The sequence below is a fragment of the Ischnura elegans genome, chromosome 9 (assembly GCF_921293095.1).
Source record: "Ischnura elegans chromosome 9, ioIscEleg1.1, whole genome shotgun sequence".
In the NCBI taxonomy this organism is placed as follows: Eukaryota; Metazoa; Arthropoda; class Insecta; order Odonata; family Coenagrionidae; genus Ischnura; species Ischnura elegans.
Genome location: NC_060254.1, coordinates 107,449,801 through 107,471,726, shown reverse-complemented (window position 1 = coordinate 107,471,726; position 21,926 = coordinate 107,449,801). Strand labels below are relative to the sequence as shown.

General features: G+C 40.8%; 1 protein-coding gene across 1 annotated transcript in view; it reads left to right on the top strand.

The window, feature by feature from the left end:
- LOC124165207 (thrombospondin type-1 domain-containing protein 7A-like) overlaps window positions 1-21,926 on the top strand; it is a 1,035,737-nt gene that overhangs the window by 899,639 nt on the left and 114,172 nt on the right. The window contains exons 16-22 of the mRNA XM_046542486.1: window positions 4,608-4,969; window positions 8,532-8,802; window positions 11,535-11,838; window positions 13,700-13,815; window positions 17,150-17,457; window positions 18,384-18,606; window positions 20,120-20,410. Of these exons, the coding sequence (XP_046398442.1) occupies window positions 4,608-4,969; window positions 8,532-8,802; window positions 11,535-11,838; window positions 13,700-13,815; window positions 17,150-17,457; window positions 18,384-18,606; window positions 20,120-20,410 (1,875 nt within the window). The remainder of the gene's footprint in view (window positions 1-4,607; window positions 4,970-8,531; window positions 8,803-11,534; window positions 11,839-13,699; window positions 13,816-17,149; window positions 17,458-18,383; window positions 18,607-20,119; window positions 20,411-21,926) is intronic.

Here is a 21,926-nt window from a genome sequence, read left to right as displayed (position 1 = left end):
CATGAATGAGTCACAGAGCTCAGGGAATCAACTCTTAATAATCACTTATTAAAATTGTCTAAGGTCGGAAAGTTTTCTTCGTTTGATAAAGTAGTAATAATCCTTATTTAAGCCAAGCACTATCTGCTAACAGGGTATTCAGCTACCTGCTAGTATTGTATCAGCGCTCAAGCCTCGCCTCAAGGTCACCTCTCAGGGCGGCAGCGGGAACCAGAAATACGTCACACGGACTTTCTCCCATTATTCCTACTTCGCCGTCGTGTTGTCGCGCGCTTGAAATTTTTCACTTTTCGTTTAATCGCGAAAAATAGATATCGTCATTCGAAAATCTAAGAGCGTGAAATGCGTACTCCAGGAGTAATAATCTTTCGATTTAAGCAATAAAAAATAATAGGAAACCACCCTATTGTACCTCTACCATGATGAGAACAGTGCAGTTTACACTCGATTTGCGATGCGTTCCGCCAACGATCTTAACTGAATTCACGCGCGCTTTTAATAATTTTAAATTTAGACGCTTCTGTCTCCGCTCGTGCCTTATGTCATCAATACCCTTATATGTAATTTAAAGCCTTATTTTCCGGGAGCGCGGTAGCCTAGTGGATAGAAAAGTCACTCGGCTGCCACTCGTCCGGTTCAAACACTGAGTGGACAGCCCCAAACAGAATCCTCGTAGTGAATCAGGGGGAAGGTTACCCACCTTACACACGTCAGTGGATAAGTCTGGGGTGAGCTCTACCCTGACCTATCCAAACTAACCTTCGGGTTAATCACTGAGTGTGGCACGCCTTGTTTTTCTTAGCGGAATAAATATTATCACGTCCGGAAATAATTCCGATTCAACAAGCGATAGAATTCACTGTTCAGTCAGCCCTCTGGAACGAACTAATACCGCAAAGCGAGACTCCAGTGTAATTAACTAGTTAGCAGTGAATGTGAGGGAGCTTCGGTCGATGACGATACGCGCGGACTGCCGGCATCACTGGCGCAACTAATGTTTACGCTTAAAATCCCAAAAATCATAGTCAAACTATAATGGGTCATTTATTTTGCCTAATAATGTCGTTGAACAATATAAATTACGCGTGGTTTTCTTTGTTAAACCACATTTACCAATGCGAGTCTACTACATTTCGCTACAAAAAAAAATATTTGTCGAATTCACATGTGGAGACATTTTGAAATGCGATACGCTTCAAGGATTTGACATACTCAGAGCGAACATGTATTATAATTGGTCCCAATAATTAAGATTTTAAACATAAAAACATCCTTTTTTAGTTTCCCGTAGAATGATATAAGCGAAGCACCGTAGCTGTCGGGGTTTACTCCGTCGGATTTTCCTCTTCGGTTAAGTGTTCACTAACCTGAAGAACCTGATACGACGCGGTTGACCGAAACAATGAAGACGCTAGACGTTAATTCCGAAAGCAATGGCGTTTCATTCAGAAAATTGTGTTTTAAAAGAGACTTATTTTGATGAAATATGCCTTAAAATTGGAAATTTCAATGCCATCTCATTTCTACGTCCGATCGATACTAAAAATTCGAGAATTCGAAAATTGCTGCACAAGACAAGCTTTTAAACGACAAAGCAAGCCTAAATTATATCAGATTTTCTCTAACGTCTTTTTTTAACTTTTGTTCACGCAAAGTCATTCACACCGTTGTTGTTAAGCTCGATTGTGCGATAGACTCGAGTGTGGATTGTTTTTCTGCTCAACAGTAAGAGACGTGAATTGTGCCATTATGGCAAAAATTTCCAAAATCCTTCCACCATAATCATTGGCTGTAACTCACTCTCCCTAATTTCTCAAATATCCAAATAAATTTTGATGTTGTGAGAGAGTTACTTTTAAGGTAGAATTTAATTATGAATTCCAATTGGGATTTCTTGAAGAACTAAAAAGTCAGGAATAAATATTGTATTAGCCTCTGCTAATGAGCTTAGAAGGCTTTCCAAAACATTAATGATTGGCAGAAAATTCAAGGGAATTCATAGTATTTTTCACTTGTGACAAAAAGTTATCCAATTGATTAATTTGGTTTCTCCGGTGAACGCGGGAGATACAATCTTCGTGGAGGTAACTCCTATGCTTTTCTTATGAATAGAGTGAAGAATCTCAACTAAACAAGCGTCTGTAAACTCGTATATTTCATTTGGTTCTAGAAAACTCGGATTAATATAGAGAACGTAATATTTAAGTACGTCGTTTGAGAAATGTTTTTTTAATTCCTTGCTATGATTTTCACGACTATAATTTCTAGTTATTACAATAAGTTACGTTAGTTTTTGCTATTCTTTTATTTCTCATGAAACGTAGGCTACATTGAAGTGTCTCTATGTATTTAAATTAGCGTCATATTTGGATATGATTGGAGAAGCCCATCTGTGGAATCGGCCTATTTTCATAAGCTCACGTTTCTGACTTCGCAAAACAAAGTTGAATCAAGTAGGTACCCACATTTACATGAGAACTTGCAAACTTTTCGTTATGTTTTGCGTTTGGCGAGGAAATACTTGGAAAGCAAGCGAATCCGAGCATATTTCATTTTCTCTCGTGGGAAAATATTGTAGTTTGTGAGCGACTGCTGTAGTTGTGAACTTAATGGACGAGTGCTATGAGGCGTACATTGAGAAAATAATTTCCAAGTTGGCCCTGAACTCGTCAACTTGAGAAAACACGCGAAGGAAAGTGGGAACAAATATTTGTATTTTCACGAGAGGAAGTTTGCGACTGCTGCCCTCAGCGTTGCGAGATGGAGAAAGCAGACTTCCACGGAATGACCGTTCACAAAACCTTTCTCCTCTCCCGTCCCAAAGCCACCCATGACTTAATGTTAATATTTGAAATTTTCCAAAATATCTCAATTAGGAAATTTCTGGTTTCAATGACTGACTATCTTTTAAAATTTTCTGTTTACCACTAAGTGGACAATTTATTTCATTGCTTGTATTCCGCATGCAGGTATGTCTTCGAATATCTCCTCCATCCACATTTTCATCGCATTCCTTAGCATTCATTATATTTTCCTCGATGGTCGTTGATTCTAAAGACCGTTTTACACGGGGCACGGAATTGCGCAGGTTAGAGCTGCATTCATTTCTAAAATCGTGCGGAATTGCGCGAATGCATGAACGAAATTAGAACAGGGGCTATTTTCGTTTCACCCCAAAATTTCTTTTAAATACACATTCGTAACAAAAACAAAATTTTTTATAAAATCTGAATAATAACTTTTACTGAATACACACGGATTAATATTTTGCTTCTAAAAAAGTTAATAAAAATGCGTTCCATCACTACTAATTTTACCATGACTTCACTGATTATTAGTTTAAAAACTAAAAATAAACGAAATGTTTCAGGCGGAGCGGAATGGCTGCACTTTCCCATGGTTTTCATAAGATTTCTTTTCTCCCCGTTCTCCTTACGACATGATGAATTGCTGTCTTGATTCCTGCGTGGGTATCAACTAGTGCTGTGCGAGAGTCTCGTCTCGGCGGTCGAGACGAGAATTTCGTTTCTCGGCATTGTCGAGACGAGACTCTGGGCGCGGCGAGAGTCTCGCCTGGGTCGAGAGTCTTGACGAGAGTCGAGAAGTCTCGCCCCTTCGAGATTTCTCGACACCGGTCGAGACTCCCGGGCAAGGCGAGAATTTCCGATGAATACCGCAATCAGTCGATGATAGGGTTTACTAAGGTATCCTTTACGACTGATATGGATCACGATATTTAAGGATTCATTCACATTATAAAAATATTTTATTTAATGATTTACCCACTGCATGCAATTTTTTAAATAGTATGCACGATGCTAATAGAGTTACCAACGAGGAATTTGGAAAAAAAATTATTTCCTTTTCCCGACCTCAATATTTAGTATAAAATTTGAATCTTGGAGTGTAGTTCTTGAAATTAAAATGTAAAATTTTCCGACGTCTCCGTTTATTTACAAACCATTATCAGGGCTTAAAATGAAATTGAGCTGATAATTTTGATACATAGGCATGTAAAAGGGTTACATCAATGTTTCTCATTATATTAATTTAATAAAAAAGAAACATTCACTGGTAAATTAACAAAAAAGAAGAGTTCATGGTCTAATTTTATATATCTTCTTGCAATATTTATTTATGGTAATTAAGGTTCATGGTTACCTGTCAATTTTGGTTATTTAAATAGCACAATATGCTTAAGTTGTCAATTTCGACCTTATATTACAACTGTTTTCAGTTGTGGAAATATATAAGATGTTTTAACATAATCTTTTTTGAATTATTTTCAAGGTCTAAAATAGAAAAAGTTTTATTTTTTTTCAAGGAGCCAAGAGTCTCGACGGGTGTCGAGAAATCTCGAAGGGGCGAGACTTCTCGACTCTCGTCAAGACTCTCGACCGCGACGAGAGTCTCGTCCCGGCAATGCCGAGAAATGAAATCCTCGTCTCGACCGTCGAGACTCTCGGGTGGTCGAGAGTCTCGCACAGCCCTAGTATTATTCCCAGCTGATAGTTGATACTTCTCATTTGAATGGAGCCCTCTTCTTGACTTGCACTCTCCATTCTACTGAGCCTTCGCCATTGCCATCTCGTGCTCTCCTTTTGAAGGATATCGCGAGCGCATCAGACCCGTGCTCGTGGCATCCAGCCCCGCAGGTGTGGATTGCCCGGCGGAGCGGGAGGTGCAGTCGTGCGTGGGCGGGATCGGGAGCGGCGCGCACACCACTTCGGTGGGCTTCCTGTCGTGCCACGCGTGGCTGCCGCACCCGACGCGGCGCCACTGGGGGCCCTGCGTCCTCGACCCCGGAGTCACGCGGTGCGGCGAGGGCAAGCGGACGCGGGAAGTGCGGTGCCGCGCCCTCTTCAAGCTGGACGACGCGGACGACGCCAAGACGCTGCAAGCGGACGCCGGCACCCGAGGCGCAGCCGACCTCGTCTCCGATCAGAGAGGCTCCGAGAACTGGGAAGAGGTGAGTGGCCTACTTGCTTGCCTTCACTTTTCACATTCATTGTCGCCAAAGTCATGTCTCGCATTTATGAAATCGCATTCTCGTCTGACTGTACGTTTGGTCTGTCATCTAACGATCTGATCGTTGAATCATTCTTCCTCATAGAATGATCCTCCAAGATCGTTAAAATATTAATGGCTCTGCCTGATTTCGCTTATAGTAGGGCCCTCTTCGCTTCTATAGCGCTGAGGTGTTTTCCCCGTCCCATTCCTTCCGCTCCTATCCTTTCCCAGAGGCGTCGTCGGGCTCCAATCGCGACGGCGCCTCTTTCCTTTTTTCCTTCCTCTCCAGCCCCTCCCCGGGTGATCTGGCGTGTAAGCCACTGGCTTGGTTCCCGGCCCCGGTGCGTTGTATCCCCGAAGGGTTAGCCCTGAACCCCCATACTCTTTGCACGTTTGGCCTCCCGGGCAAAATCTTGCAACTCAAATTTTACCCTTTCACCGGTTTTCTATCTACTTGAAATTTTCTACGGAGATCAAAACCAGAAGACAAATCATAACTAAGCGATCTCTCTGCTTTCAAAAGCAGTTGAGCAGCCACCATTTTCGGCAGTTAACGTACGTATTAATCACTCGGCTGCGACGCATGTTTTAATGATTTTATTCTTCTTTGGCTTTGGATAGGATAGCGCTTCAGACAACGAGTTGAGATTCCAGGTTCGAATTCTGACGGGGTGGTCACTTTTTCCATATATTTGCTAATGTTTTTTAGAAGTTGGCTTTGCGCCTCTTCCATTGTGTTAGGCTTAACCATTTCGCACTTTTCTCTGTAGAAGTATTTTGTGAACTTATAGGGTTCCTTTTTATAACATAATTGAGAAATCAATATTAAAATAAATTAAATATTAATATAAATCCCACATTTTTAGCGAACTAAGTAGAAGAAAATGAACCACTGTACCTTGGGTAATCTCGAATATAATCAAAACTAAAATAGCAAATTATATGATGATGAACTCTGTCACTCCAGTATCGAATGTAAAGAACATACCCACCATGTTTTTGATTTTGAATATGTGAGTATAGTCTTTCATTTAAGTTAGGCGTGGGACCAGCAGCTTGGTTCTCGCTCGCGGTTGACAGCGAGCTAAGGCAGGTTGCTTTATTTTTTTATTTTTAGTTCGAATAAAAGCTTGGAATTAAAAATTTATGATTTAATTTATTGTAATACTTAATATTTATTGCACCAATCCGTGAAAAAAAACTTAAAAGCCCTTTTGTAATAGCAATCTCCATCCGCGTCGACACACCTTCGTCTTTTAACGCCCGCAAAGCATCCTGGGACTCATCGGTGTGAACGCTCGCCTTGATAAGCCTCACTTTGATGCTGTCGAAATGTCCGCCTTTCGATTCCCTTTCGAGGTTGAAACACAAAAAGAAGTCTGGCGGTGACAGGTAGCGGACGACGTTTCGCTGCGCTGATGCCCAGTCATTTGGCGGTTGACAGCGAAGACGGCGTGCGCCGGGCGACTGCGCGGCGACACGACCGCGAAATACGTCGTGCCCGCGCATCGCCGCGAGTCGGTGGAGTTTCACGAATACCCGATCTCTCGTTGGACGCGGGTTGGTTCAATCTCACGAGCGCTCACTTGTCGTACTCATCATTTTTTAGTCTTTTTAGGCACAATTCCTTTGACTTCAAAATAGACAATAAGCGTGATGATCTCCCTCGATTTGTTCCATTTTAATCGATGGAAAATTTCTAGATTTTAAAGTAAGCTGTACGTGTGTAATCCGTCGCGAAAAAAGGCGGAATGCGACTGGTTGAAAGAAAGTTCACATTGTAGGTGCTGGTCATCTGCCTCGGCATATCGTGCATATCGGCAAAACTGGCACGGTTGCCGTCGTCAGAGCCAGGGGCGCAGCCAGGAATTAAGTCTAGGGGGGTTTCAGGCGCAACTAATACTAGGGAGATTGGGGGTGTTGCATACCCGCCAGGGTAAGCTTGAGGTGCGGAGGCCCTCCGCCGGAAAAAATTAAGATAAATGGTTCATAATGGTGATTTTTACGGTCTTTTGAGGGATATTTTATTAATCCTCACACTATTCTATAAGCAATATTTAATCCAATTAAGTAAAATAGATTTAACTTAAAAATTTCTATGAGCTCTAGGGTGGGGTTTTATCACCCAAAACCTCCCCCCTCACTGCGCCACTGGTCAGAGCTATCATCGATTTTATCTCATTTGCACTGTCACCGGCATTGCTTGTACCGTTAGTTACTTAATATTTGGCGGATCTTATCTTTGTGAGTATGAATCCTCTTCAGTGTAAACGGTAGTATGTTAGCGTTTTCCCAAAATTCTAAGTGACCGAGTTCACCTTATGCGGGAAGGAAACGCTCAGCATGATAGCGCCATTATCTGATAAAATTGGGCCGCGCGGGTATGCATACAGTGGGATTTTCCATAACGTTTTCGCACTGCGCCCCTTTACCTAACTGTTCGCAGTGGCTCCGAGATTGCCAGGGTCATACCAGATAGTTGGATTGCTTTGCAACGCCAGGGACCCTGGATCCCACTCTCAGCTATGCGACCAGTATCCTGAGACTTAGGTAGTGTCATCCATATTACCTGGCATTATAATCTGACTCAAATCATTAGGAAACGCAGTTAAAATGGCGTTCCTATTGGAGGAAGTGTGTGCCCGAGTGACACGTTTTAGTCCTCAAAACGTGTTTGAGTTTGCCTTTGAATTGCGTTCCTTGTTATTTAAAGTATCTGAGAATTACACTAGACGCATAGAAATGGGAGGGTAGAGGAGGATTTTGACTGCGAATGCAAACGCTCTTCAGTTAATCAAGCAAGCCAGCATTTAGCTGTCAGTTGGCAACTTAGAGGAGTGAAGCAGAACCAGTATTTTGAAATTATGGATTGAGTGGAGCATGTTCATTTGTGCCCCTGATGCTGACCTAATATGTTGAATAGGTAGGATCATATTTAAGGTGCTTTCCAACAGTCCTGTTTTCTGTTTTCTTCCAAATTTAGCGACATTCATATCTTTTCATTCCATCCAAAAGATTGCGTTTATTGCTATGGGAAGTTAATCCACCGACCAGGAATCGGCCCACAGAACTTAGGCTTTCTACTGCACAGACTATTAGGCCATCCAGGTGCCCTGTCTCCATAGGCAGATCTGGGGGGAGGGGGCACGGGGGCACATGACAACCCAAGACCCTTAAAAAATATGGAAGATTTTAACAAAGTCCCATTATCCTAACGTTTGTTTTGCAGTACAAGGTATCCTTGTGCCCCCCCCAGAAAGAAATCCTGGATCATATTTAAGCCTGTCTCCCACTACAAGTTACATCTAGGAACTGAATCCATGAGTCGGAGGCAAGGAAGCTGGTAGTGTGGTCAATGGCCAAGAAAGTGAAAGGTCCACAGTTTGATTCTCCATGTGGGGGAACTTTTTTTTGAATGGCAAATCATTTGACTTTCACTGCTGCTCATGTGGCAGGCTAGAAATGTATCATGTAGTAATAGCATTTAATCATTGAAACGTGTTCTTTATCTGGATATGCAGGATCCGTCGGACCCCACAACTTCGACGCTGATGGGTCCCGTGGTGGCGGACTCTGCTTGTGAGGAAGAGGAGGAAGTGACGTGGTCTGGGGGCGAGGGCAGCCTCCGCCTATCCCGCCCCCCCACCGAGGAGCGTTGTCTCCAGCCCTGCCCCCTCGACTGCGTCCTCTCCCCCTGGTCGCCCTGGTCCCCCTGCTCCCTGCCCTGCGCCTCCGCGCACCACACACCCTTGCGACATCGAAACCGAACGGTCATCGCCCCTGCCGGCCCTGGTGAGTCCACAACCCCTTGCCTTGCGTCCCTTTACCAATAGGGTAGTTTCCTTCATGAAAGAAAACGAAAAGCATTGATTGCGATTCGTTACCCGCCATTAGTGTATTCATAATATACAAATTATTTCGTTTTAGAAATAGCGGTTTAGATAAATGGCAATGGCCCATTTTTATCCTCATTTGAAAAGGGCCAGATTGGCGCCCATGCGATGCCACTCCACGTGACGTCACAGGGACCTAGTTTCTACACGAGAAGATAGGAGCTATACATCGTCTGAGGTTACCAATGCATGCATGAGGCACAGGGCTCAGGGAAACATGTCTTAATAATCACTTATTAAAACTGGCTAAGGTCGGAAAGTTTTCTTCTTTTGATAAGGTATTAATAATCCTTATTTAAGACAAGCACTACCAGCCAGCAGGGTACTCAGCTACCCGCTAGCAGCCTGCGTCGTATCAGCGCTAAGCCTCGCCTCAAGGTCACCTCACAGGGGGGCAGTGGGAACCAGAAATAAGTATCACGGAGAGATTTCCTGGCATTCATACTTACGCGTCACGTTTTTGCGTGCTTGAAAATTTTCACTTTTCATTTAATCGCAAAAAATAGATATCGTCATTTAAAAATCTAAATGTGTGAAATACGTACTCGAGGAGTAATAATCTTTTGATTTAGACAATAAAAAAATAATAGGAAACTACCCTATTGGAATCATCCCCCTTCGCATCATGGCATCAATAGTTTGTGAATTTTGCAATGCTCAGCCAAAGTTCCCATCAGCACCAGAATGATTTTACACGGAAGGGTTTGTTTGGCTTTTGAGGTTGGTGGTAGCAGCCAACTGTCACAAAAATAGATTTTTGTGACTCTTTAACACGTTGGGTACTGGGGTATTTAAATTCCTAGGAACGCCAATTCTGGGTGGCGGTGTTGAGATTGGAAATATGCCTTTGGTTTAAACATGGTTAAAAAACTAATGTTTGGAATATAACTTTACCCAATCAAACGTTATTATGCATCAATTCATTATGAATAACAAACAACAACTGAAAACGTACTAACAAATACGTACTGTACGCTTTAAAATTGTTTTGGTTGATGCGCCTAAATGACAAGAATCTTCGTCATCGGTCTGGAAGGTTCGGGAAAAAAATAACGAGAATTCTCGCCATCCTTACACAACGTGTTAAGTTCAGTTTTTCACCATTTTCATTGAAATTCTTGGGTGCAAGTATTATGACAAAATATATTCAATGATATGGAGAAATAATGAAATATGATGAATAGTATGGTATTTCAGGGGGTGTTCATCAGGACTGTTCAATGGGGGTTCAGCGTTTTGGTATGCACTTAAGATTTTGCCTTTTAAATATTTTTGGGGAGTTTCAAACCTACCAGCTTGCGCAGGTCTGGTGTCTCAGATTTGCAATTTCAGGTGTAATTCTTCTTCCAAATCCATGAATATCTTTGTATAATTACTCGCACCTAAGTTTTGAAATTTTTATGGAAATAATGGTGAAAATTTGAATTGAAATGCTCGCTAAAATCCTTTGTATCACCTGGTTATGATTTATGTCATGAGTCATCAACTTGCATACATATCCAATGTAAAGCTATTATGTACAAACTCTAACTTTTACTAAAAGCATTTATGATAAACTTCAGTAGTCACATAAAATTATTTTTTTCGTCACAATGAATGTCACACATCATCCATGAGATAAGTATCGAATGTGAATTATGAGCTGAATACGTATTGGTCCGTTGTGCATATAACGTTGCATCTTGGACAACAATGGCGACTGAGCTGGAGTGGATATGTAATTCCACCATCCCCCTTTCCTGAGTGTCTCCAGAGTTTTTTGGGCCTTGGTGTACTTCACACTTTTTTTCCAGCTAGTTGGGACATATCGGGACTTGTGCACTTTGCCCCAATTAAGCAGCTGCCCCAATTAGGCGAACTCTCTTGCATATGGGCATAAAAAACTTTTATTTGCAGAAAGAAGACTAAAGAATGTTTATTATGCAACATAAGTTTATTAAATTATTAATTTGATTAATAAATCAGCGATATTTAATTAATTATCATTTTTAAGAATTACAACAATTTAGTTAAAATATTTTTCACAGCCTCGGGCGACGCTGAATGAATGTCTTTTAATAAATCCTATTAAAGAAAAGTCCTATCCTCTTGCGGATAGTATAACAACAAGAGCTTTCAAAATAGGGCAAGAATAGGATCATTTGTGAAAAATAAGAGTAAATCAAAGGAGGAAAATGTAAAAAATAGTATTCTGAAAACAAAAAATTTGAATTTAGTCGCGAGTATAGAGTCTACGTCCCCGACTCATGGCCCAATAAAGTGGCATGCAGTCCCAATTAAGCAGAGAATATTCTGGGATAATCCTCTATTGGATTCTGTTCTTCAAGTGCTGCCCCAATTAAGCGGCTGCCGGCTGCATTAAACGGAATCTACTGTACTTATAAATGTTTACTTTAGGTGAAAGTATTGTGCCAGAGTGGTATAAAATATCAGCAACAGTTTCTTTTCCCTAGTATTGCTTCTATTTTAAATGGCTTCCTGTCTTTTGGTAAATGTGTGCAGAACTTTCTTAAGGTGTAGAACTTCCTCTCTCAGGGAAGGCAGGTCAATACTCGGATGGCCCACCATTTTATTCCCCCCTTGGGTTCGAAGCCAGGATTTCAGTGTCCCTTTTTGCATCCTTCCCTGCAGGAGGCCACCCCTGCCCAGACCCTGATGAGATGCTCCAGATGGAGCCTTGCAATGTCCACTCGTGCACCGGCTATTCGTGGATGGCTCTGCCATGGCAGGAGTGCGTGCCGCCTCAGCCAGAGGATTTGCCCATGCTGACGCCGGTGGCAAACGCAAGTGGTGGGGGCGGGGGGGAGAGGAGGCCAGAGGAGGTGGTTGAGGCTGGTGTGGAGGAGGCTATGAGGGAGACATCTTGCGGCGATGGCGTGAGGAAGCGGGAAGTGTGGTGCGTGGAGGACAATGAGAGGCGTGTCCCAGAGTGGAGGTGAGCATGCCACATTCACAGCCAATGTCATGTGCACTCGAGACACAAATGTGTAATGGGTGCAGCCCGCCACCTCAAAGTCGCGGGTCGCACGCTATAAATTGCGTGGGTTCTTGCCCTTGGTGTCGGGAAGCGAATAATCACTCACAAGTATTTAAAGTTTTTACCCAAAATTTATTCCTATTCAAAAACCAAATTTCCAAATCAACTCAAGCAAAAGGCATGAGGTAATAATGAATTTGTACATCTACAATAGCCAAAATTTAGGATATTACCAAAAGTCTCGGGAAGGAGAGGAGCTGCTGGTGATGGCACGGGTGGATAGCGAGGCGCTTGGGTTGCCCGGGCCATACGGCCCGCGCTTCGACTCCAACTGATGGCTACATTGCTGACTGACTGCTGACGAGTGACCAGTGACTGAGTATGAGTTACTGAGTGCACACTCAGAGACTCAATGACTGAGTCACTGAGTGTGCACCAATTTCCTGATCTCAACCGTGCCATTATACAGGGAAGTGGAACCAGGATGTTTTCGTCCAAGGGGAAGGGGAAAGGAAGGGGAAGAGGAAGGTTAGGCGTTCTTAAAAGTGAAAAGGTGCAAATCCCGAGGCATAGTTTGTCATAGCTGGCTATTCTGAGACGTCACACAACAACATGTTTATGCATATTTTGGAAATGGAAATCTTCCATTTCGGGGTCGCTACAAATGAGTAACGAAATATTTTTGGGAGGGGTGTATTTTCTCTGGTTGGCTACTGGATGAGTTGGCCTATGGTAACAGGCATTCAATGGATCCAATCGTTTTTCAACAAGGTTAGGGCGAAAAACTTTGAAAGGTTTTAATTCAGAAGGACTTCATTTAGGGAGTGGTGTTCCATTGGAGTGTGAGGAATGCATTTGAGAGGGTCTGTAATGGAGTCGAAACTCAAACTCTGATGTCAGAGAAGAAATAAATGACAAAGGAGGACTTCTGCAATGTTGCATCCAAATGCATGGTCATCTTCTTCTATGAGCAACTAAAATTCAACCTACCTATAAATTCGATTCTCTTTGTCACAAGGGTAAAATAATTATATTCTTACCAGACAGATAGTATTTTTCTGTCCATTGATATTAGAAGCAAAGCAGCTACAATCTCTGGACTTCTACTAAAAAACAAGAGCAAAAGAGTAAAATTTCTTATTTAATCAGTCATTTTGTTCCCTCTTTCCATTCTGCAACTAGTCATTTCAGTGCGATTTTTCAACAATAATACCTTCAATTTTGGAGTGGTTGGCAAAGCAGCCATTAGTTTTGTTAATGATAAATAAGCTAAAGTAATGATTCTAATTTCTTTTCTCAAAAAATATTTTCAAAAAACTTTTGTGATCGTTTGAACAGCTTTTGATAATATATAATATGTGAAATCATGTAGGTTAATATTCTATGCACTTTACCTGCTAAAGAATTGAAACAATAATCGACTCTTTGTGCATGTAAGTGTAATAATTAATTTCATGTCTCTAGGAATGTGCAGGAAAATGACATTTTATGTAAATTTCCATGGAGCACATTGTGTCTGAGAAATTGGCTAGCTTGTGAGTGTGGCTGGCAGTAGCTTCTGTGATAGCCAAATGTTTTTAGCACACGTCTGCATCTGCTGTTGGACACTTACATCAATTTCTGAGAGATGCTTTGGCCCTGAGATACAGGTCTCTTGGAAGCTAGAAAATAACAAGTCCTAGAAAATAACCCATAGAGCTCAAGGAGAGAGAGGGAAATACTAAGTGGAGGCAGATCTATGCATGTCTTTTAAATTATTTTTCATTGATGGTGACTTCATAAAAGAGTAATCTTCTTAACAATTATAATTACATTGCAGATGTGAGCCTCTGCCAAAGCCAACCATGATTCGGCCATGCAAAAGGCCCTGTCCAGTGGACTGTCTCGTCTCTCAATGGTCAGATTGGTCTCCGTGTCCACGCCAGTGTATGACAGGTGAGTGAGTGAAACCTAATGGTCTCTTCTTATTCAATCATCACATTTTCTAAATAACAGAATTTGCTCTGTTAGTAGTAAAATATCTTGAATTTTAAGCAGTGACATCAGTGACGTAAGTAGGCAGGGGGCTCCACACCATTCCCCCCCACTCCCCAAAATACAAAAAAACAAATACTTTCTTTCATAAAAGAAAACAAAAAAATTGAAAAATCATGAATTTACCAGAGATTTATATGAAAAATGAAGTTTTTCGATTATGAAAAGTATTGAAATAAGTTTAAAACCCTCTACTTATTAGCCTGTTTTTCAAAAATTTTCTCCGCTTGTTTTCGACACCACCCAAATGAAATACATACTGTAAAAGGGCGTGTAGGAGACGCACCCCTATTTTGAGCATTGGAACTAAAGAAAAAAAATTTGCGGCATTTTTTTATCCTATCACGTGGAGTTGCAGACATATTCCTGGACTTTCCACAGTTATCAAATTTTCCTCTTTCAACACTAAAAATTTATGCGGCATTATTTTTAACTAAATTTACACGATACGTAAGGTGCTCGGAGATATGAAGGTATTCATTTGTAACCTTAACCTTATGATGCTTACTGGGTATAGTCGGATCGGATACCTCAGATCCAAATATCCACGGTCAATGCCATTCACCTTATACTTCATTGGATCCAAATTGGTTGAAGAAATCAATGCTTTCGTGAATGCAACGTCCCATTAGAATGAGTAGAAAGAGTCCCGATCCTCTCTTTGCATCAGCCGCTGCTCTACGATGCTTGTCCTACTCACGAAAAATTTTGTTTCAACGCTCTTGTGGGAGTATTGCAATGGAATTGCAGCCGTGGAAAATTTTAAGGCAAAACACCACAGGTACATAGCTTAAATCTTCCCAAGAGATTGCACTCTCTGTCTGGGGAATCTCAGCGCCGTAGGATAATAACTACGTCGTAGATTTCACAGAACCACACTTGGCCCTCCATCAGCCAATGCCTTTGCCTTTTTTTCCTTTCTGAGACCACACAGACCATATGTCACTTGCCTCAAAGGTAAATATCAAGTTACACGGGAACAATGGAAACTTGTTACATCCCTACCCCGTCTCACTAACTGACCTTTTCGGTCTACCAGCTTCAATTCTCCCAGTTTCTGGAGGCCAAATGCTAAGATGAGCCACCTACTGAGCGCAAAGATATCTCGATAGCTTTCGGCAATTGTGTGATTGTATGACATGCACAATGTTAAAAAAAAAATGAGACTTAACGCGATGCATATGTGACAGTATTAAAGTTTTTTAACCATGAGTGCATTCAAACAAGACGAGACGGACTGGAAACTTCAGGCAATGCAAACTGCATAGGTTTATCACATTGCTGCAGCTTCGCCCCTTCGCTTTGAAGGCAACTACATCACGTGCAAGGTTGGACGTGATCTTCCCTTGCTCATTCGCTCATAGTTTGAATGGCAGTGAGAGCGTGCTCTTTCCCCTCGACCTCTCCTTCAGCGCTCTTCACTTATAAGCATTTCCAATTTCTTATATATCCGCCATTTAGTCCAACCATGTACACACTCTTTAGAATTTTTTCATAGAAACACAGGTTTTGACACCAACATAAGTTTCAGTTGCAATAATTCTCATAATGGCGTCTGAAGATGATTTTTGAAAAATCAGGTCCTTAGTATCATGGAAATTACTCAGCAAGACAGATGTTGACTATTAACTAGGTATTGTCCTTCAAAACTACGCTTTTCTCTATGTTTGATTTGCGATTACTATTTGCAGTATAAATGCTGCGGGATGCCCACTCATGGCAGTAAATTTAGCACCCCCTCCAGAGTGAAAAACCCCGTGCGATCTTTTCCATGTTCACCTCTGAGGTACTGACGTGACGGTGCGATGCTTACAAGAAAAGCAAACAGGAGCATTTTAAAAATACATCACTTAGGTAGAAACTCCCCTGCCTGCCACTTGTTTTTGGCCTAGGGTTTCAGATGACTGACTCACGCTGAAAACCAGGGCCACTCAGTTCCCCTTGGACTTGCGGTCGGTGAAGGGGAGGGGGGGGAAGGCATGAAGTTTGTGTAAGAGGCACACCCTCTTTTTCAGCTGCAATTTCTGGGAAAAAAGGTGGCTTCTTACACGTGCTTATACGGTACCTCACTGTGTGAGATGCAGCTTGTCAAATAAAAACTTTCACTTCAGTATTTCTTGTCTTGAGTTGAACCAATCACTTACTTTATTTACAACTTCTAATGAAGATATGTATTATTAAACTCAGTGCTGCATCAGGGCAGCGCATCTAACTGCAATATGTTATGCTGGACTGAGCTCAAGAGCTGACTGATGTCATCCCATTTGCGCAGTGCCACCTACTGATGAACAACTCAGGAGTGCCAACCTATACATGAGGCACTCATAACATCACCCTTCTTTGAGAAAAATGATTACATAACTTCCACTCTTGAATGACTTGGAAGTCGCCCCAATCTCGTTTTATTCTCGATCACAGAGGGTGTGTTTAGAGTAACAGGTTTAACCCTCTTAGCACTAAACATCTTTGTTCCCGGGGTGCTTGCGAGAAATGTGGAGGGTAGTTTCATAAAATGCAACAAGTAGGACAAAAACAATACAAACCCATTTTATTACATACCCATAAGCAGTTTTTTATATTTTCCCGGGAATTTAGGAGTGGGAGGTTTAAGAGAGGGGAGTCGGAGTGCCTCCCCCATTTTTATCTGTTGGGACCAGAGACCCATTTTAAAAAATGTGATCTAAAATCATCTTTTTTCAGAGATTGCTTTACATCTTGAATAAACAACACTTTTTTTCTTCCTCTTGACCTCAATTTTTAATGTTGATTTTTGCGTGCGAGTTTAGGTTTTTAAGAATTGAATTAAATTTTTTGCCAATGTTTCATTATATTTCTATACCTTTATTAGGGCTGAAGGAAAAAAAGCATTGGCAAAAAATTTGTGATCCCCATCCGAGGGCCCATAATCATCCCAGACCGCCGCTGCCTCTGGGCCTCAACTATTCCATGTGCCTTGGTGACAGCTGCTGCAGATGAGAATATCCTGCATTTACTGGGAGCACATCCTGGACTCGGCCTCATCTCCAGAGCCAAACTTTGAAACAGGGTTCTGTTAATGTGTTTTATATAAATACATATACACATTCCAATGTTTTTTCAACCCTCTCTTGAAACACAATTACATGTTCCTGATAGATGAAGATGCAGTTGCAAACTGTGGAAGTCAGCTGCCTTTCGGGCGACAGTGCAGAAGCATTGGAGTACTTTAAACCATTTTTCTCTTATCTATGCACAGACGACAGCCACGAGGAGCACACGACTGGCATCGGAATTGAAGCCGTGCCCACTCAGAGGAGATGGAGGGTGATTCTGCGTCAGCCGTCTCTCCCGCCCGTGGTCAAGGAGGAGGAGGAAGAAGACGATGAGGATGAGGAGGACGATGACACACCCCTCTTCCAAGGCTCTGAAGTTGTGCCTGAAGTGTCGCACTGGGAGGAGGACACCAACAGGTTCGACAAGACTCAGGAGGAGAGCTCGTTCGAAGACTCGAGGAACGGGAAATACCTGCACCAGACAATCCCCCTCTTCCGTGACGCTTCCAAGGTTAGAGAAATTTTTATGAGTGTCCAAATTATGATCCAAAATATAATAATAGTTGATTGCAATCTGGATTATGCTGATTGAAATTTGCCTTTGTTTTATACAAGTTAAAATTGGAGTGCAAAGGTCCCAATATTTATCTTCACATCTATAATAAACAATTACCCTTAGTCAAAGTGTGATCAATGATATTTTTGTATTTTACAGCTATTTGCATGGGATGGAACAGTTAATTACATGACATGACTTTACTTTCACAATTTCACCAAACGCTATATCCGTGAATTCACGCAACCCGCTATTCATTCATTTGATGCAGGTAGTATATTGTATTTTTAGTAGAAGAAATTGTGACTGAGTTTATTAGGGTGAGCTGAAGCCCCAATTAGTATCTTTTATTCTTTGAGTACATGCTTTAAACGTGGTTGATCCTCATGTTTCACATTATATTTACCAGTCACCTAACTGATGGTACATTATCTGTGGTTTGATTTTCCGCTCACTTGACTAGCATTTCTCCAGTCCCTCCAAACACATTCTTTCTCTCCCTTTCCTTGCATCCATGCCAACTACGTAGCAGGTTGCTAATTCATAGGAATGGCTCGCAAAGATGAAGAAAGAGCAGACTGCCAAAACAGGAGGGAAAATCGGGGAGAAAATAATCCTGAATGGATTATCTGTCTCTTTTGATTTCGTCTCAAAGCCTTTTCCTCTGGTGGGATGAATATCGGGAGCTCTACCCTATTCTTTATTTTGGATAACAACATATAAATCAGGCATAATCCTTTCAGCACAGTAGTTCTAGTATTCCCGATTAATTAATGATTATTTATGAAATCCATCAAATCCTGGATTTTCTGAGCAAAATGCTTCATAGCTAGTGGGGTTCTGCATTTGATAGCATTGATTATTATGGTTTCCTACTGCAGTTTCGGTTGAAGATCATGAGCTTGGTGAGGAGTGACTACCCAACGGCCAAGCCAAAGCCTGCCAGTCCACTGAAGGGAGGCAAACCGTGTCCGTCATTGGAGGAGGTGAGGCCTTGCCCTTACACTGCGTCCATCTGTGCAAACCACACTTGGAGGGTGGGAGACTGGTCCAACTGCCGACTCACCACAAATGTGCAATGTGGACAAGGATTTAGAACCAGGGGTAAGTTCCGTCTCATGTCAATTCAAAATAGAGTGATCCTTAAAATCCTTATCCAGACACCTCAAATCACTAATACATATATCTGGGCAAGTTGGGCCTTTATTTTTAATTTTTGTTGATTCTTTCAAATGTTTTATCTCTCTTGATCAAAATCATATTTGGAACATAGTTAATGTTTACATGTACTAGCAAGTGCTTTTTAACTATGTATGTAATTTTAGTAATGTGGTAATGCACCTTAGTGTTTACAAAAAAAACAGTTGGGGATCTGGATAAATTTGACTCATTGCTCATGTACATAATTAGCTGACCAGAGACTAAATTCATTAAAGATACATCTTAAGAAAGTAATTCCGCTTAAAATGATAACTATAGAAGTACACCATAGAATCCTCAGGATTGAATTCAAGAGAGATACTCAAGAGCTACGCAAAATATTATGCATAAAAAAAGACAAAAATTTCAGTTAGCTGATGGCTCATTATTAAGAAGTTTATCAAAACTTTTTTTTCTGTTTACTTGAGTGTTTAACATCTCTCAGTTTATTGCTAGCCAAAATTTTAGAATTGTTTTAACAGAATTTGGTCTGATGATTGCTTACAAATCAGAAGATAGCAATGCTGAGCAGACTCCTCCTTTAAAAATGTTCTCCGCTAATAATCTTGCACAAATCCTTGGAATGCCCTCTTGAGGAATGAATTTGTAATTGGCTCTCATTCCATGAATAACAATCTAGCGTAAGTATCACAAGAGTTCAAATTCAAATAAATATGCATGGAGATACTGCCACTCACATCTAAGACATTCGTATAGACCCTAAAGGCTCTCAATTTCTGCACCTTAAGAAATAATTTGAGAAATAGTTTACGAGCGTTTACAATAGATATTAAACAGCAATAAGGGGATCTGCAGAGGTAATGAAATAGGTGATCGATTTCTGCCTCCATAAGTAAGAGATTATATAAAAGTATTGTTACAGTAATCACTTGATCATCATTTGTATATGCTACTGTGTACTAACCCTTCAGTGCCTCAGGGCTGATGTGGACAACTTTTCTCCATACACAGAAAGCGCCATGAGTCGAAATATGAGCTCAAGTGTAGCCATAATTAAAATCTTTGTCATTCTAAAAATTACATTTATTCATGCTGAAATAAACCTGAATATGTATTAAAAATAACATTTCATATCTAGAAAAATAAAAAATATTACATTTACATCTAAAATTGTGAATTCATGTTTGTTTTTTTTTCATAAATTATTAAAAATCAATAGAAAAAATTGCTTATTTGAAATTGAATGTTTTTTATTCATTATTTGCCCTTTAGACTAGTGGCTCTAAAAGGGTATATTTTTATTTAATTCATTATCGACCAAACGAGAAATTTTCAAATCACATCAAAGATTGATTTCATCATTTACATCAGAATTAAAGTTTTATAGTCATTCCAGGTAATCCTCTCTGATATCTTTTGTTGTATAAGTTGTTATCACTTCTTAACTCATCCCCAGCTGTTACCTGCATCCAGAATGGAGCTAAAGAAGTTGAGCCCAGCCTCTGCTTCAGGAGCCCTACGGCTCTGGCTTTGTCCGAAACTAAGCTTGGCCTCACAATGCTCTCAACTGGAGAATCTGCCGTGAACATTCTCCCCTCCAGCATCGAGGCAGCCTCGCAACCTCCCAAACTCTCTGAGCCATGTGATGTCTCCTGTGATCACCCTTGCGTCCTCACTCAGTGGTCGCCATGGTCACCTTGCAAGAGGCCCTGCGCCGGACACAGAGATCGGACCCGAGCTCTCATTGGTGGGTGGAAATTCATCAAATCTCAGGTTTCACTCCGTGTGACCACATTTTGATAGTTGGAACGTAAATCACTTGTTAATATTGCACACGAAAATTAATTTCCAGCTCGCATCTTTTGCTGCTAGATTGGCAAGATTTCATTTCACAATCTGGATTGCTTGGAAAATTTGCTGTTTAAGTTTATTTCTGTTTAGTGTTTCCTGCATCATTGGCACAAATTGGGGATTGGGGCATGCATCATTGGGGATATATTTTCCATTTACTTTTCAGTAACTGGGAAAGAATTTTTTTAAATAAAGTTTCCCATAAATAACACATTTCTAGTTATGTGTGCTAAAATCAAAAACCTCACAAGTTCCTTTTACGAACCATCATTGTTTTATAGCCGTTTGTTGCAATTGCTAACTTTTGATGTGTAATGAATTTTTAATTCATTTATCTCAAATATTCCTTCTCAGAATTCACCAAAACTCTTGTTGGTCCTGTCTATAACCTTGGCAAATCCCTTACAACTACATATTCAGAGTATAGTCTACTAACTAGATTTATTAACGACTAAGGTCGGCTAAGGTCACTTCCAGCATCTCAAAAAAATAGGTAGTCAGAACTCCTGTGAACACCAAGAACTAAATTCATGTAATGTTGCTTTATCATGTAAAAAGCTGAAAATTTATAATTGAATTGGATAATAGTTTTATGAGAAATACCTGCAAAAATGACCCCTATGCCTCACAAATGAATAAATTGAATTGAAATTGCCTTGAGGCCTCACACATGAATACTCTCCTCATCGACTTTTGTACTCTCAACTTTCGTACAATTTGCACTTTCGTACGTTCCAAGTTGACAACTTTTACTTGACTTTTGTACGCTAAATTTGGACTTTTGGACGTTGATCTGTAATTTTTTTTAATTCCCGCGATGTTTACTGCACATCCCAATATTCAACTGTTTCTAATGGCAGTATGTGCAAACAATACGAATGTATACAATCAAGGGAATTGTTGGTTGTTGACTTTAATCTAGGTGATTTATTTGTGAGAGACACTGCCCGCTATAGGCTCCTTCATTAGGAGAAAAAGAAAGCTGTAGTTCAGCCTTCATAGGAGAGATTTCTCAAAAAAGTTGACTATACACCATCAAACAGCTTTCAATAAAACTAGTAAGTTCTTCTTTCTGATTGTATTTCTCCGCTTGAGTGCTGCTCAATTCATGTACACCCTCAGCAACAATGTTGCATGAAACATCATGCAAATTCTGTTTGTCTTTTGTCTTTTTTGAATAACATACGAAGTATATGCCATCACGAATGTCACTCACCAAGGAATTTTGATGTAAAAATTGAAAGGTATCCAGATTGAGGGTTTAACAATTACATTTTGTTATGCTTCTTGATATGTCTTTTTATTTATAGTGGACATAATAAGTGGAATGTCAACTTAAACGCCGAGAGGAAGTTTCACTCGCAACCCAACGGAGTTCTTATTTTTCATTTACATTTTCTGCATATTTTCGA